The 15,438-nt window shown below is 46.9% G+C and overlaps 1 protein-coding gene across 1 annotated transcript; it reads right to left on the bottom strand.

Annotated features, from left to right (window-relative positions):
- Positions 1 to 2,936: 2,936 nt before the first annotated feature.
- Positions 2,937 to 8,319, bottom strand: LOC132087256 (IgGFc-binding protein-like). The gene is made up of 5 exons (XM_059493254.1): positions 8,277 to 8,319; positions 3,973 to 5,181; positions 3,552 to 3,886; positions 3,116 to 3,349; positions 2,937 to 3,020 (listed from the first exon to the last, which is right to left on the bottom strand). Exons 1-5 carry the CDS (start codon positions 8,317 to 8,319, stop codon positions 2,937 to 2,939), a joined length of 1,905 nt encoding a protein of 634 aa, XP_059349237.1.
- Between the last annotated feature and the right edge of the window lie 7,119 nt (positions 8,320 to 15,438).

Below are 15,438 nucleotides of genomic sequence, written 5' to 3'. Positions count from 1 at the left end.
TGACCTTCCCATGGCCACCATCAGGACGGGAAGTATTTTGGCACTCCACAGTGCCACCAAAGAGGCACTGGCACATCTCCTGCTTTGTGGGGTAGAATGTCTCCCCCTCTTTGTAGTAGACTCCATGGTAGCTGCAGCCACAGTGGGACATAGGGACACACTCGTCACCGCTGAGCATGAAGCCATCCTGACATGTGCAGCCCTCGTGGCACCGCCCTTGGCATGTGGCAGAGTCAATACCGCAGGTGTGCTGGCAGGTGTGGGAGCAGAGCTCATAGGAGCTGTTGGAAGGACAGGGAATATCTGCCGGGAAACAATGGGATTCATAAGGAATCAGGAAATTCCAAGCCAAATCCTGGAACATTCCTGGAATTCAGGTACAAACTTCACCAAATACAGGGTTTTTTAGCCCATGGCAAACTGTCAATTTTCATCCCTGTGCACATGACAAGGGACATCATCAAATGACGATCCAATGATTATATGATGATGATCCAATGATCATCCATAAGGAACATCCCAGCCCATTTCAATAGAAATTTTTCCACTAAACTACCCAATTTATCACATTTCTATGGAGAAAAATGTAACATTCACTCAAAGAATGGGATCGCTCCACATTGGGTCCTCAACTGATCTCCAGGCTGAATCCCTTTAACCCAATTCCACTATTTTTTGGTACATTTTTTGATGGTTCTCCCTCTAAATTATCCACCTTTTAGTCAACACCAGGAAACTGGAGATTTTGAGGGGGTAAATTATTCCAGATGAGACAACTTCTTCCTTAGGAAAGGTTTAATTTGGGTGGATTATGGGATCAACCAAAACTTTGGGTGGAATTTCCACTGGATTCCCATGCACCTCTGGGTTGTTCATACATGGATTTGGAGCAGATTTGAGGATCCTTTGGATACTGCTGAAGGAAAAACCCTCCCATTGTCCCAACTTACAGCAGAAATTATCTGTCCTCCACCTCCCGATGGACACACCAGCAGCCTGGCATGCGGTGGCGTAGAGGGCAATGACTGGACAGATCCCTTCTTCCTGATCAGGGAACAGGCAGGAGTCATGGATGCAGCTCTGGAAGTACTGGTGGCCATCAACATGACTATGACATGCTCTAAAAGGTCCATCCACTTCCAAAATAATTTCACACCCCATCCCAGAGACTTCCTGCTGCAGCCAGGAAGGTGCAAGTGTGCTGGAACATTCCACTATTGACCTCTCACCACATCCTGGGACATCTGTGACCTTCCAGCTGCTCCCAAAGGCATCTGGGTCTGACGTCACATGGTTGTTCCTCATCATCATGTCGTCACTTGCAGCACCATTGTAGTTCCCACAGAGCCCACATAGGGCATTAGTGAAGCCACTGGGCACCATGGTGGTGACGTGGCTGTACCAGTCATAGGTGACAACGAGGCCAAAGTCGGTCACTACCACCGCGTCCTGCCCGTGACGATAGACAACAATCTTTCTTTCACTGTAGTGATATGGGAGATTGATCAACTGCTCATCAATCTGGGGAGAAAACCATAACAATTGATCAACTTTGCAAACTGATAGTAAACTACTTTCAACCGCCAGAGCAATCAAAAAGCATTCATTTAATTAAATTTTGAATTGAATTAAATTTTGGATTTAAGAGAATGAGAAGGACCAAGTCCCAAGAGGAGGTTGATCAACCACTCCTTGATCTGGAACAGGCAAATTATGTTGATTTAATTACATTTCAAATGTTAATAGGATGAGGTCTGGGACAAGGTGGAGAATGTGGTGAAAAAAGAAGGGATCATTTCCTAAACTCACCATGATTTTTCCAGGATGTTCCCTGCTAATGCTGATGGTTTTGTTGTAGACTTTGACTGTCACCATGGCAATGGACAACATGAGGTTGTCACTTCGGTGGCCATTCTGCACCAACACCTGGAATCCCACCAAATTTTGGGTGTCCTCACACAACCCTGCCAACAGGTAGACACATGTCCCCTGGAAGATGAACCTCTTGCCATCAAAGGTCTCATAGTGGGTGGCTCCAACAGCAGTGCAAACCCCAAAACTTCTGGGATAACAATCCTGGATCCCCTCCTCCACCCGGCATTCCTCCTCAGTGCCACAACCAGAATCCCGGCACACTGCCTGCCGGTGCTCCGCATCACACACACAGCGTTGAGTGCAAGTGAGGTCACCCCAAAATTCCTCTCCAAGGCCATAGAAGAGACCCCGAAAGACACAGCCACATTCAGAGGGGGGGATGCAGGTGTTGGCATCAAGGACAAGGCCCTCGTGGCACACACAAGTGTCTACGCAGGTGGTGACAGCGGCACAGCTGGATGACACAGCGGGGATGTTGCAGGAAGGGAGGAAGGCGAGGCCACAGGTGCTGTAGGTGCTGTTGGGCGGGCAAGTGAGAGCTGGACAGGGAGGGAGACAGCAGTTAGGGTGGGGTGGCACATGGTGGAACAGACTTCTTTGACTATCTACGCAGATATCCTGGAGTCTCCATGGATTTTATGGAGTCTCCATGGACTTCCTAGGCCTTCTGCCTGGACATTCTGGAGTGTCTGAGGACTTCTTGCTCAGACTTTCTAGAGACTCCACAGACTTTGTGGACTTTCTACATGGACTTTCTGGAATCTCCCTGGACTTCCATGGATTTCCTGCTTGGATCTGCTGCCATAACCTTTCCCAGCCCATGATCCTATGGATCGTTAGTCCCACAATAATTAGGCTCTGCCCATCCCAAGGAGCATTTTCACCCAACCATCCTCTACTCACGACATCCCACTGTTATCCTCCAATCAGAAACATTGATCCCCTCCTCCTGGCAGTCATCAGCATAGGTCTCGAAGGCGTGGCACAGCACATCACGGTGCCCCTCATTGGCACACAGGTCATAGATACAGTTCTTCACGTAGATACTAGGACTGATAGTGTCATGACATGACCGGAATGGCCCAGAATGTTGGGACAACTTCCCACACCAGGTCTCTGCCTTGTATGTCACCTCCTGGTCCCATCTGCACCGCCCACAGTCACCGTCGCAAGTGTCCTGGCAGCAGCTACTCTCACTGGTCACCTTCCAGCTCTGCCCAAATTCCACAATATCCCACACTTGTTTTCCATCAGGAGAGAGAGTGTCATCCTGGGGATTCCCATTGTTGTTCCCACACATTCCGCACACTTTTCCAGAAAGAGCAGCCGGAAGTTTGATCACTATATGATCATCCCAGTTGTAGAGGACTTTCAGCTTGAAATTTGATTGGATCAACATGGATTTACCCTTCTGGCGGATGCGGAGCTTCCCATGGGAGAGGGAGATGGGAAGGTGCGAGCGGTGGTTGTTCACCTGGAGGACAACAAAAAACATCAAAACAACCAAAATCCTTCAAAATTTGGCATAGAGTTTAAGAAGACTAGAAGTGTTTTCATGCAAGGGTTACCTGCACACCAGCAAACCCAGGAATTATTTAGGATAAGACCCTCAAGATCATTGATAAATATGCAATTTCAGCAAAATTTTTAAAAATTGGGAAATTATGATGGCTTACCCTCACCATCCCATTCTCTGACTGGACAGCAGTGATGGTGACGTTGTCGACATGGATGGTGATGGAGCTGATGGAGGAAACTTTGGAGTTCTCCTTTTCCTTCTTTGTGACCTCAACAGAGAAGGCAGGAAGGGTGGGATCGGGATCACAGATGGTGGTCAAGGTGTAGGCACATGTTCCCATGAAATCAAAGGTTTTTCCATCAAAACTGTGGTAGTGTGACCCGCCAGCAAGCCAACAGGTGGAGAAAGTCTCCTGGATGCACTCTGGTTGTCCATCCACCAGCTCACACCTCTCCTCACAGACCAAATCCTCATAGGAGAGTGATGTGGGGACTGAAAAAAAGGGGAAAACCCATGAATGGTCAACTGCACAAGGCCCAATCATTGGGGTGACACAACAGTGGACTGACTGTACTCACTGGTGGCACAGAGCCCCGGGAAGCCATATCCAGTGTGACTCTGGAACCCAAATACCAGGAGCCCAATGGGCACCTGTGAGTTCTCAGCGCTCTGCATTTTTGCTCCCACAGCGATGCTGGCCCAGGAGAAATCTGTGCCAGGAATGGCCTGCCATGCTATGGTGTTGTCCGGCCGATGGTTGAGGGTGGTGGTGGCAGTGGCAGTGGTGGGTGCAATGAGGATGGCATGATTATACTGGCTGGGCACACTGCTAAAGCGGAATGCAGTGCAATGGGCGGTGACAGGTGGGACAACAAGGAGGAAAGGATCTTGCCAAGACGAGCCGCTGAAGAAAAACACCACCTGCACAGCCACCACCGCACTGATGTACAGATGGGAGTTATGGTTCAGCACAAATCTCTGCACCTCCCCTGCCGCCATGGCCACAGTCGCATTCCCACTCCCGGTGTTGTAGGTGATGGTGTTGTCTTCATCTGTCACCACGTAAACGAAGTCAACGTCTGTCTGCAGTGGATTGGGTGGCACCACATAGCTCTTCCCCCATGCTATCATTGGGAGGAGCTGCTCCACCACAAAGTCAAAGCCAGCAGACACCTTGACACAGGTGTGGCCACTGAGGACAGCCACAGGGGTGTCGGCCACCACAACTGTGCCAGTGAAGTCCTGGCTGCTCTGGAGCTGCAGGCTGTGGTAGGGTTGCAGGAACAGGCGGAGCACGGCACCAGGGACGTAAGTGGCCCCAGCATAGTGGAAAGTGGCAGTGGTGGTGATGCTGATAGCGGTGGTGGTGGCGCCGGTGGCCACCACGAACTCAGTCAGGCCATAAGTGTAGTTCCCAACCGGTGTCACCACATAGTACCTGGTGCCCAGGCTCTCCATAGGTAGGAGAGCAGTGGCACCCACAGTGTAGCCCTTGGTGCTGACAGACACCACAGAGATGTCACTGCTGGCCTGGACCACCAAGGTTTTATCGAAAGTGTGGCTTCCAGTGAGTTCCAGGTTAGCAGGGAGAGGCAAGGGCACAGTGACATCTGGCCTCAGGGTGATGTTCTTGGTGACAGAGCTGCCACGGAGCGTCACTGACACCTGGGTGTCAGCAGGGCCATAGGAGGTGAGCAGCAGCTGCAGGTGCGCACTGGGGGACTCGTCATCATTCTGTGGGAACACGGCCAGGAACTCCTGGCCCCGGTAGCTGGCACTGGAGAGTGCTGGGAAAAGAGGGGGAAAAGGAGGCCTTGGTTAATTTTTATGTTAACCAAGGGGTTAAATAAAAGGGGCTTTTATATTTTTTATATCAATTCTGTACGTGTTTATATATCAATTTTCCTATTTTGCAGGAGGAATTGTACTGAAATTACATTAAAGATACGACTGCGGTATCCAATTTATAGAGTTCATTTTTATATATAATCATAATATAAATTCTATTTACAGCTTGTTATGTTAATAAACAACATTTGTATTCTATTAGCAAATTATTAAAATACATCAATGTGTTAAAAATATCAAATAATGTTGTATTATTAACTAATATTAATTACACAAAATACTATTCCTTAATAAAACAATATTACTAGATATTTATATTATTACACCTTGTGTTCATGATATATTACTAGTATTATGTAATATACTTTAGTATATTACTACTGATTAGTACGCTGATAAAATATTAATAATATAGGACTCATATATCAGTGAAAATATGTAAATTACATTTCAGCCTGTTACAGTATTATTATACTTGTTATCCATTATATAACTTTGTTATATAATTTTCTATGTTATTATTATACAGATCTATTAATTATAAAATTGTGATATACAATACTTATATTTAAATATATAGTAGTATTTTTTCTATTACATTGTACTTAATTTTGATAGAAATATCAGCAAATATTTAATCCAACTCCATAAACATTACAAATAATTAAAGTAATACAATAATAAACACTGTGGCTATTTAATTTATTTCAGTATTAATAATAATAGAAAATACACTTACATGTTATTTTTATAATTATATAAAACAGTAGATTATTTATATTTTCTCTATAAAATTATACAGATAATGATTTTAAATAATTTTTTCTTGTTTTCATAGAAATGGTTTGGGAAAAAATTGTAAAAATCAAGCAAAAATAAGCAGTAAGGTGCAAAATTACAAAGGTAGAGAATATATTAGAGAAAAGAATAGAAATAATATACCATTGTATTACACTATATTGCAATATAATCTATGATTATATGTATCATTAATATAACAATTATAAAAGTAGATATTACATTGTAATGCAGAATATAATAATATATAATTATGTAAATAAATATTATATGAATAAATTACATACTGTTATAATACAATAACAATACCAATACAATATAATACAATAACAATGGCATTCATATAATATGCAACTCTACATAATATTATATTGTAAAGTAAGAATTGTATTATATAATTATATTTGTAGTAATTTATATCTATTCTATAGTTAATAATTATATCTTAATAACTAGATAGTTATATATAATAGCAATATAGTCTGCTATATTAATAAATGCAGTAATATATGAATAGAAAATATATTACATTCTCCTAGTTCACATCTTTTGTACATCCATATAAACTTTTAAATAAGTTTATACTGAATTTTTAGAGAAATTTTTACTAAAAAATGCAAATCAAGAATAATTATAATAACAACATAATTACAGCATTACAGATCATACGTTGTATTTTTTATAATTACAGTAGAGATTATATTATATATTCAGATAGAACTGTTGTACTTTATGTATATTATTAATATATCCTCAACACATAAAAATATAGATAAGTAATAATAAGCAATTACTGTCCTATTGATCAATATGATGCTATTCAATTACACTATTTAATATTATTATCAGCCAAATAAAATTTTATGTATTTTGTATAAGATGAAATGCATATATAAAAATATACATTATATATATAAAGATATATAAAGGAAGACTAAACAAAAGATACTTTAAAAGAATCAAAAATATTTTTTCTTTTTTTTTAATGCTACAAACCAACAAAATAGCCATTTTTTGCCCCAAAACAGGCTTAAAAGAGTGGGTATCTTCTCCTAATTAAAAGGGAGAAAAAAAAAACCATCTTGAGATTGGCAGGGAAAAAAAAAGGAAAATGAGATGAAAATTGAATAAAACTCAGCATATACATAAAAGCCCATCATAAGGATTTTTTTTTTTAATTTAAAAAATAGGTAATTGGGGATGTTAGATTAAAAAAATAATTCTGGTGATTTTTTTGGAAAAAAATGGAATTTGAGTGTTTTGGCGGAAAAACAGGGAATAATGAGGTTTAACTTTGAATAAAAAAAGAGGATTAAAAGGGGCTTTCTGAAATAATACATGAATAAGAGTTGTGTTTTTAAAAAAGGGGGATTATGAAGAAACATTAAGAGGGAAATGAGCAATTGGAATTTTAATAATTATAACAGAGTAAAAGAGGTTTTTTTCTTTAAAGTACTTGAAACCTAAAAAAGAGTTCAAGAGGGCTTTTTTTCCTCATTAAATAAATTTTTAAAATAAAATTAAACAAAAAACCCACAAGAAAATATTAAGAGAATAAAAAGTATTTTTTTCTTTAGAACATTACCTAAAAATTGGGTTGATAAAAGGTTTTAATGACAATGAGAAAAAAGCCAGGAAAATAAGGAATAAAAGGGGTTTTTTTCCTTAAGAACTAACTTCTTTTATTTAAAAAGAGCAAATAAAAGGACTTTTGTTTCATCTAAAAACATCTTTTAAAAGTAGATATTTTTTCCCTGGAAGAAAATACAGTTCCAGCATATAAATCTTGGGGTTTTGTCCTGGAAAAACACTAAAACTAATCATTAGAATTTTAGCTAAAAAAAAAACCAATGAAAAACCAAAAAAAACACACACACACACAAAACAAAACAAAACAAAAAAACACAAAACCAAAAAACTAAACCAAAATAACAGGACAAAGTGCATTTTTTTTTCCCATAGAAACTGAGGAAAAAGGGGATTTTTCCCCATGAAATTATAGAGGCATTCATGAAAAAAAGAAGATTCTAAAGGTTTTTTAATTAAAAAAATATTTCAAAATGGGGGCTTTTGGTTAAAAATAATAAATCTGCAGCTGAGAGGTTGTTGGAGGAATTTTCAGGCAAAAACAAGCCCAGGGACTCAGGATTTCATTTTCTGTGCTAAAAAGCCTGGAAATATGTACGAAATCCATGAAATTTGGAGATTTTGTGTGGAAAACAGCAGTTTTACTTACCACAGAATGGAAGGAAGAGCCACCATATCCCATCTTGTGCCATCCCTAAGAAAAACACCGAAAATCACTAAAAACTGTTATTTTATGGGAAAAATCCATGTGAGTCCTGGGATGTCTCCAGAAGCCTCAAATAACCTCCAAATTACCCAAAAATGTCTTTTTTCAGCACATGGAAACCTCTTGGGGCTTATTTTGGTCCCCACTCCCTCAAAATCTACTCCAAACATTTGAAACTATAAAATTTTTGTCCAAAATTCTCCACATTTGGATCAAAATGGATTTCCTTCCGAAATTATCCCGTTTTGGGTTAAAATATATTTTCCCCCCAATCTCCACCCCCCCACTTTCCCCCCCGCCTCTATTGGTCAAAATGGCATTAAACAGGATTAAACATTCCCTTGAGGCCACATTGGAGACTACATCTATATCACGTTCCCTCTAAAAACAAAGGAATTTTAACTAAAATCACCTAGATTCACGTCAAAATAGAGTTTAAAATGCTGATACAGCATTCCCACCAACCCCTGCCCTTGATGTCACCTCAATACCCCATTTCTACCAAATCCACAATAAAACTTCGTGGAAAGGATGAATTTTCCCCCAAATCCCCTCAGTTTAAGTCAAAATGGGTAGTTTTGTGCCCAACATCCCCCAAATTCAGATCAAAATGGGGCTCAACATCCAGGAAAACCCTTCACTCACCTTGTCCCATACAAACCCTCCCAAATGCTGAATTTGGCCTCAAAAAGGTGAAGAAAAAACCCACGAATTTTTGGGCATGATGAGGACAAAAAAACCTGAAATTTTGGAGAAAGATGCACAAAAAGAGCAAACCCATGAGACTTGGGAAAAGAAGTGTTTAAAACCCAACATTTTGAAAGAAAAAGGGCTAAAATTACAAAACTTGTGGGGGAAAGGGGGCCAAAGTCATATAATTCGAGAAGGGAAAGGGTAAAAAAAATCTGAAATTTGGGCAGAAAAAATCCTCAATTTCTGCCCATCACCAAACAACAAGGAAAACCAGGAATAAACAGGGAATTAAGCCTCCCCACACTTCCCCACTCACCAGCCCCTTGGCAGTTCAATTCCCGGGCCCCTTCAGACACAGAATGTTTGTCCCAAAGTCACTCTTTTTATACCCAAATAAAAAATACCCAAGACACAGCCAAACCATACAGATTTGGGCGGATTCAGCAGAATTTCAGGATGGGAGCCGGGGGAGGAAAGCAAGGGGGCATGACTCAAAGTTCCAGAGAATTTGGGACCTGGCAGCTGGATCTTGTCAGGGATAGGAAATGCTGGGAGTGGAACTCACAGGACATCTTGATGGATGTGACTGACAGGGATGTTGTGACAGGTGTGGAACCACAGGAATGTCATAACAGGTGTGGCAACCACAGCAATCATGCCAAATTCCCTGAACTCCCAGAATTGCTGTCCCCATGGTACCTTCTGGCCCCATGACATTGGGGAAAGGACAAGCCAAGTCCAGATGTTTTTTATCAAAAATTAATGATCCAAGTCCCAGCGGGGAATTCCAGGGAATGGGAAATTCTGGCCCAAATGACTGAAAAAGCTGAAGAAAACCAGCTGGAGCCAGGAGAGACAATGGTAAACAGGGAATTAAAGGGCCTTTGCCTTAAAATGAAGACATAAAAATGGGGAAACCCTGAACACCACAGAGATCCTCAAAACTGTCCAGAGACAGAGACCCCCCCACAAAGCCATCCAGGGACCTCCAAAACTACATGGGGATCCCCCCAAACTACCCAGGGATCCCCTCAGCCCTCTGAACCTCCCAAACCACAAGGTCCCTCTGGGGAGATGGCGGTCCCTGGAAGGGTTTTGGGACTCCTGATAAATGACACGAAAACGAGAAATTTTCAATTGCCCTGAAGATGCTGGATGGAGCTTAAAGACAACTGTCAGAAAAGCTGAAAGGATTTAAAGGCATGGACAGAGCATCGCAAGCACAGCTGGAGCCAGTGGACAAATAGGTAATGAGGAATATAGTGGGGTTTTTGTCAAGTTACGTAACAAGAAGTAACAGTGCACACTCAAGGGAAACGTTCAAGGAAAGGTCACGTGTAATGTAGAAGCATTCAGTGAATATGACCACTAGAGACCTGTTCGTGGCCCGTACAGGACCATACCCTGAGGCAAAGTTTCACCGCACACATCAGATTAAAGGAGAAGTCCTTCAGTGTGTCCTGCACAGATAAAGAATGCCTGCTTTCTAATGCTTCAAATTGTGTTAGAAAGTTTATTTGCCAGCCAATTTTTCTATCAGTCCCTTGAATGGGGTTACAGATCTGAGGGGAGCTGAGAGAGTCCTGTCAGGATCTGGGAGTCCTTGGGAAGGTTTGGAGTTTCTAGGCAAGATTTGGGAGGTTCTATGGGGGATATGGAGAGTCTCTGTCAGTGGGATCCCAGCTCTCTGCCACTTTAACCAACCCGAGGGCCTCCCAAACCACATGGGGATCCCCTTGACCCTCCTGCACCAGTCCCTTCTAGGATACCCAGAACCACACCAACCTCCCTCCATCCCAAGCCTTTCCCTGGGGATCCCAAACAATCTCTCTGAGATCCTCAAAACCACCCCAGTGAACCCCCAGAACTCCCTGGGCATCTCTCAGCGTCCCCAGACCCCCAAACCCCTCCAGGAATCCCCAAAGCCCTCCCAAGGACCCCTCCCCTCCCCCGCCTTCCCCCTCCCCCGCTTCCCATTGGCTGCAGCGCCCGCCCGTCTCCGCCCTGAACCAATCATCGCCCAAGCTCGGAGCGCTGGGGCGAAAGCAAACGGGAGCGCTGGGGTGAAACGAAACGAGAGCGCGGGCGATGGAGCGGGTCAGGCCTGAGGGCTCCGGAGGCGACCGAGGTCCCGCGGAGCTCGGGACGGTCCCGCGTCACTTCTCGCATACCTCCCGCAGAGGCTCAGCCTGGAGCAGAGAACGGAGCGTCCGGTGCAAAGGAGGTGAGAGAGCAGCCCGGCCTCAAGTGCCCCTCGGGATCCCCAGGTGCCCCCTGGGGGCTCCAGTCTGCTCCCCCGTTCCCTCAAGTGTTCCTTTAAGGACTCCAAGCGCTCCCCAGACCCCTAAGTGCCTGCCAATTCCCTCCCTTGTGCCCGTGTTCCCCAAGAGCGCCTTGAGGACCACCAACTACCCCACCCGATCGCAGGTGATGCCCCGGACCCGCCATTCTGCCCATAAGTGCATCCTGCAGTGCCTCAAACTCCTCCCGAGACCACCAGCCCTGTGGGGTCACTGCAGGGTCAGCATTTCGGGGGTCCTCGCCCCTCCCCAATACCCTCCTCCTGCCCCGCCAGGCCATGCTCAGGCCCCGCCGCTGCAGGCTGTAAGGGGCGGAGCCAAACAGAGGCTTCGTCCCCCTAAAGCTCCACCCTCGATGATCCCCTTGTCCAATGGTGCTTGAGGTGACGCCAAGGGGAGGAGCCAGCACTGGACACGCCCCTGGTGGGCAGGGCCCTGCTGAGCTCTGCTGCTTCCCGGGGTTCCCTGCAGGGAGTGTCACACGGGAGGTCACCTGATACCCCCAGGACCCTGCAGGGGGCAGTGCCCAGGCAGTCACGTGACCCACCTGAGGCACTTCTGCAAGCACCAGCGGGCGTCTTCCCCCCAGGCTGTCTCCCAGGAACCCTTGTGGCAGGATCCATGGTGGAGGCCACACGACTCCCACAAGACCCAATGGCCAATGGGAAGCAGCTCTCTGGATACCCTGCAGGGGGCACTATGCTCACAGTCCTGCGACTCCCACCATGCCCCACGGCAAATCAGCAGCAGCCGCTGTGCCCCTCTGCACCAGGGGCTGCCACCCAATGGGAAGCAAGACTCCCATGAGCCTTTGCTGCAGGAACCATTTTGGTGGTCACATGACAGCCTCAGGGCTCTGTGGTGTCCACCATGTTGGAAGCCACACGGCTCCCAGGATGCCCTGCGGCCTGCAAGGGAGGCGCTTCCTGAGCCCCCGCACCAGGGAGGGCCCAGCTTCAGGTCACGTGACCCCCGTGAGGCCCCCCCCCCCCCAGCTAATCAGGAGCTGTGCACATGATGCCCTACAGGGGGCGCCATGGCAGCAGCCACTGGGTGAGGAACCAGAGGAGCCCTTGAGGGTCATGGGGGTCGCTTGATGGCTATGGGGTCACTTGTGGGCAAGGAGCCCGGTTGAGGGCCATGGGGTCACTTGTGGGTCATTGGGTCATTTGAGGGTCATGGGGGGTGCTTGTCAGCCAGGGAGTCAGTCAAAGGCTGGGGGCTGCTGAGGGTCATGAGGCACCTTTGTGGGGCTGGGGGGCCCTTTTGTGGGTCAGAGGGGTCACTTATGGGCCTGGATGTGCCCTTCTGGGCTCACGTGGTAATTTGTGGGCCGGGGCGGTCACTTGTGGGGTGGGGGGGGAAGTTGTGGGTCAGCGGTCACTCGAGGGGCTGAGGGGGCACTTGTGGGCTAGGGAAACACTTCTGGCAAAGGAAATCTCTTGTGGGGATGGGAGAACACTTGTGGGACTGCCACCCCCCGTGACATGCAGCCCCCTCAGGCCCTCTTGGGGACCTCCTCCTCCTCTGGATGCTGTGATGCCACTGCCAGGCCGTAAGGGGACGCCTTTGGTAAGACAACCCCACCTCCAAATTTCAGGCCTCTGCCCCTGCGCCTCCCCCAGGTTCCTCTAATTCCCCATTTGCTCTCTCTTCCCTCTCCCAGGGCCATTGAGACACTCCTGGAATGCCCACCTGGGCATCCCCAGCCCATGGTGGGGCCAATAAAGCAATGACACCCCAAAATTGCACCTGGGAGGTGGGGAGACCCCCAAAACTCCCTCCCTTATCTCCCCCACCTTTGGGATTGCCCCCAATCCCCTCCCTCTCCAAATGTCTCCAAGAGCATTTGGGGGCTTCTGGGGGCTCAAAAGCGCCTGTTGGTGGGGCGCTGGGTGTCTCTAGGGGGTCTCTGAGGGTCTTTGGCGTGTTTGGAGGGGCTCTGAGGCTGAGGAAGGGATTTGGGGGGTTTATCGGGAGAGGCTGCAAGTGCACTGGGTGTCTCTCGGGCATCTAGAAGAGGTCTGTGGGATTTTTGGGGGAGACCCTAGGAGTGTTGAGGAAAATCTGTGAAAGGTATTTAGCGTACAGGTAGGGCTTTTGGGAGTCTTTACCGTCCGGGGTTGTGGGGGATATTTTGGGGGGCCAAGGACAGTATTGGGAGGTCTATGAGGACTAGGAAGTCTATAGGGGCGCCTCGGGATTTATTGGGAGCATCAGGGCGGGGAACCCCCAAACCCGTGAGAGTGGGGCTCACCTGTCTTCTTCACCTTCACACGGCCGACATGGCGGCAGGCGGTTCTGGTATCCCTATGCCCCTGAGGGTGCTGGGGGGGGCGGTTATGGGGGCGTCAGAAGCTCCCCCTAAGCCCCCAAAAATCCCTTGTGCTTCCCCTCCTCGTCTCTCACTGGCCGCTGGTTCCGCGCCAGTTTACTCACTTCCTGGACTACAACTCCCGAAAGACCGCGGGGCCCGGTAGGCCGCCGATAGAGCCGGGACTGCGATTCCCGTCATGTCCCGCGGCCCGCGAGAGGCCCGTCAGGGCCGGGACTGTCCCCTAAGCACCGTCCCAGCTGCTCCCCAAGTGCTTCTCTGAACCATGAGTGTGCCCCAGGGCCCTGTAAGTACCCCCATTTTCCCTCTCCTGACCCCCAAGTTCCCCTCAGGGTCCCGAAGTCCTCCCGCCCGCCTACTTGCCCCCAAAACGCCCCCTGTGTGTCCCCTCGGACTTCCAAATGCTCTCCAACTGCCGCCCCGCCCCCTAAGCGCCCCTACAGATCCATTAATGATCCCACAAGCACCCCCAGCTGGCCTCCAAGCGCCCCTCGAGTGTCTCCCGGGAATTGGCGTGATGACAACAATGTAGAGAAAGACTCTGACTCTATCGCAGTATCAGCAACACTTCAGCCTTTAAATAAAATTTGAATCAAAACTGCAATTGCCTCTAATTAGGCACAGCTGGAATTAGGTGGCCTGCACCTAAACCACTCGGGCTCACAAGTTCTAAGAGTGGCAGATCACGTCTATTATGAAATTAGTTATTAATTGAATAGACAGGAGATAATAGACAAAAGGTCTTGAACAGAGTTACTTACTACACAGTATAAAACAGAAGAACTACTAGTAGATTACATGAAACAGCTCACAACATTAAGGTACCTATATCAAAGCTAGGAAAGAAATAGTACAGATTAGGAGTCAATGTAACTTACCACCAAACTGGCAAGAGTGTGCATAGAGTCCTTTCACTCAACCCTCAAGAAAGGAACCACAAAACCAGCATCCCAACTTTGCGGGGAAAGCCCCACACATTTCCAGGGAATGTGCAGAAACTTCTACTTTGTGAAAGTTTGGTGTAGCTTTAATAGATTGTGAAGCAAAGTGTCTGTCAGAAATTCCAGCTTATCTTTCCATAATCTTGCTTCCACAGCAAGATGTTTATTGTCAGCTACAAGTGCTGCTTCCATGGCACCCAAATAACCATGACACAAGTGGCCTTTAGTGATTTACTTCACCAATTAGCAAGCTCTTGAGGCAGGGAACACGTCCTGCTACACTGGCCCCAGCTGGATTTAGTTCCATTCCCCACCACACTCTGGGCTTGGGCATCAGCCAGTTTTTCATCCAGCAAACAGTTGCCCTGTCCAATCCATGAGCAGCCAGGTTCTCCAGTGTCAAAGGCTTTACTGCTGTCTATAAATATCCATCCACGGCCCTTCCCTCATCTCCTGAGTGGGTCATTCTGCCACCGCCTGCAGACCCTTGGCCTGGGCGGCAACAACCTGCGGCACTGGGCAGGGTGGCATTCCAGGGCCTCCCACGGCTTTGCCGGCTTTCCCTGGTCCGCAGCTGCTGCTGGAGGTGAGCGTGGCCACACTGCAGCCGGTGCAGGTGACCCTGGGCGTGCTGGAGCTGCTGCCAATGCGCTGCGCTGCCTGAGCCCACACCCGCGTCAGCTGCCGCCTTTCCGCTTCTTGCACGGCCTCTGGGAGCTGAAGCTGCAGGCGCAGCAGCCACAGGGGATGCGTGTGGTCCCACAACGCTTCTTCCAGGGCCTCAGTGCCTTGCGCTCGCTCTGCCTGTCACAGAACTCACTCTCGGCCATCCCTGC

This window comes from Ammospiza nelsoni, unplaced genomic scaffold (assembly GCF_027579445.1).
Source record: "Ammospiza nelsoni isolate bAmmNel1 unplaced genomic scaffold, bAmmNel1.pri scaffold_79, whole genome shotgun sequence".
Classification (NCBI taxonomy): domain Eukaryota; kingdom Metazoa; phylum Chordata; class Aves; order Passeriformes; family Passerellidae; genus Ammospiza; species Ammospiza nelsoni.
The sequence above is the reverse complement of the archived record's forward strand: the minus strand, read 5'-3'. Positions and strand labels throughout refer to the sequence as shown.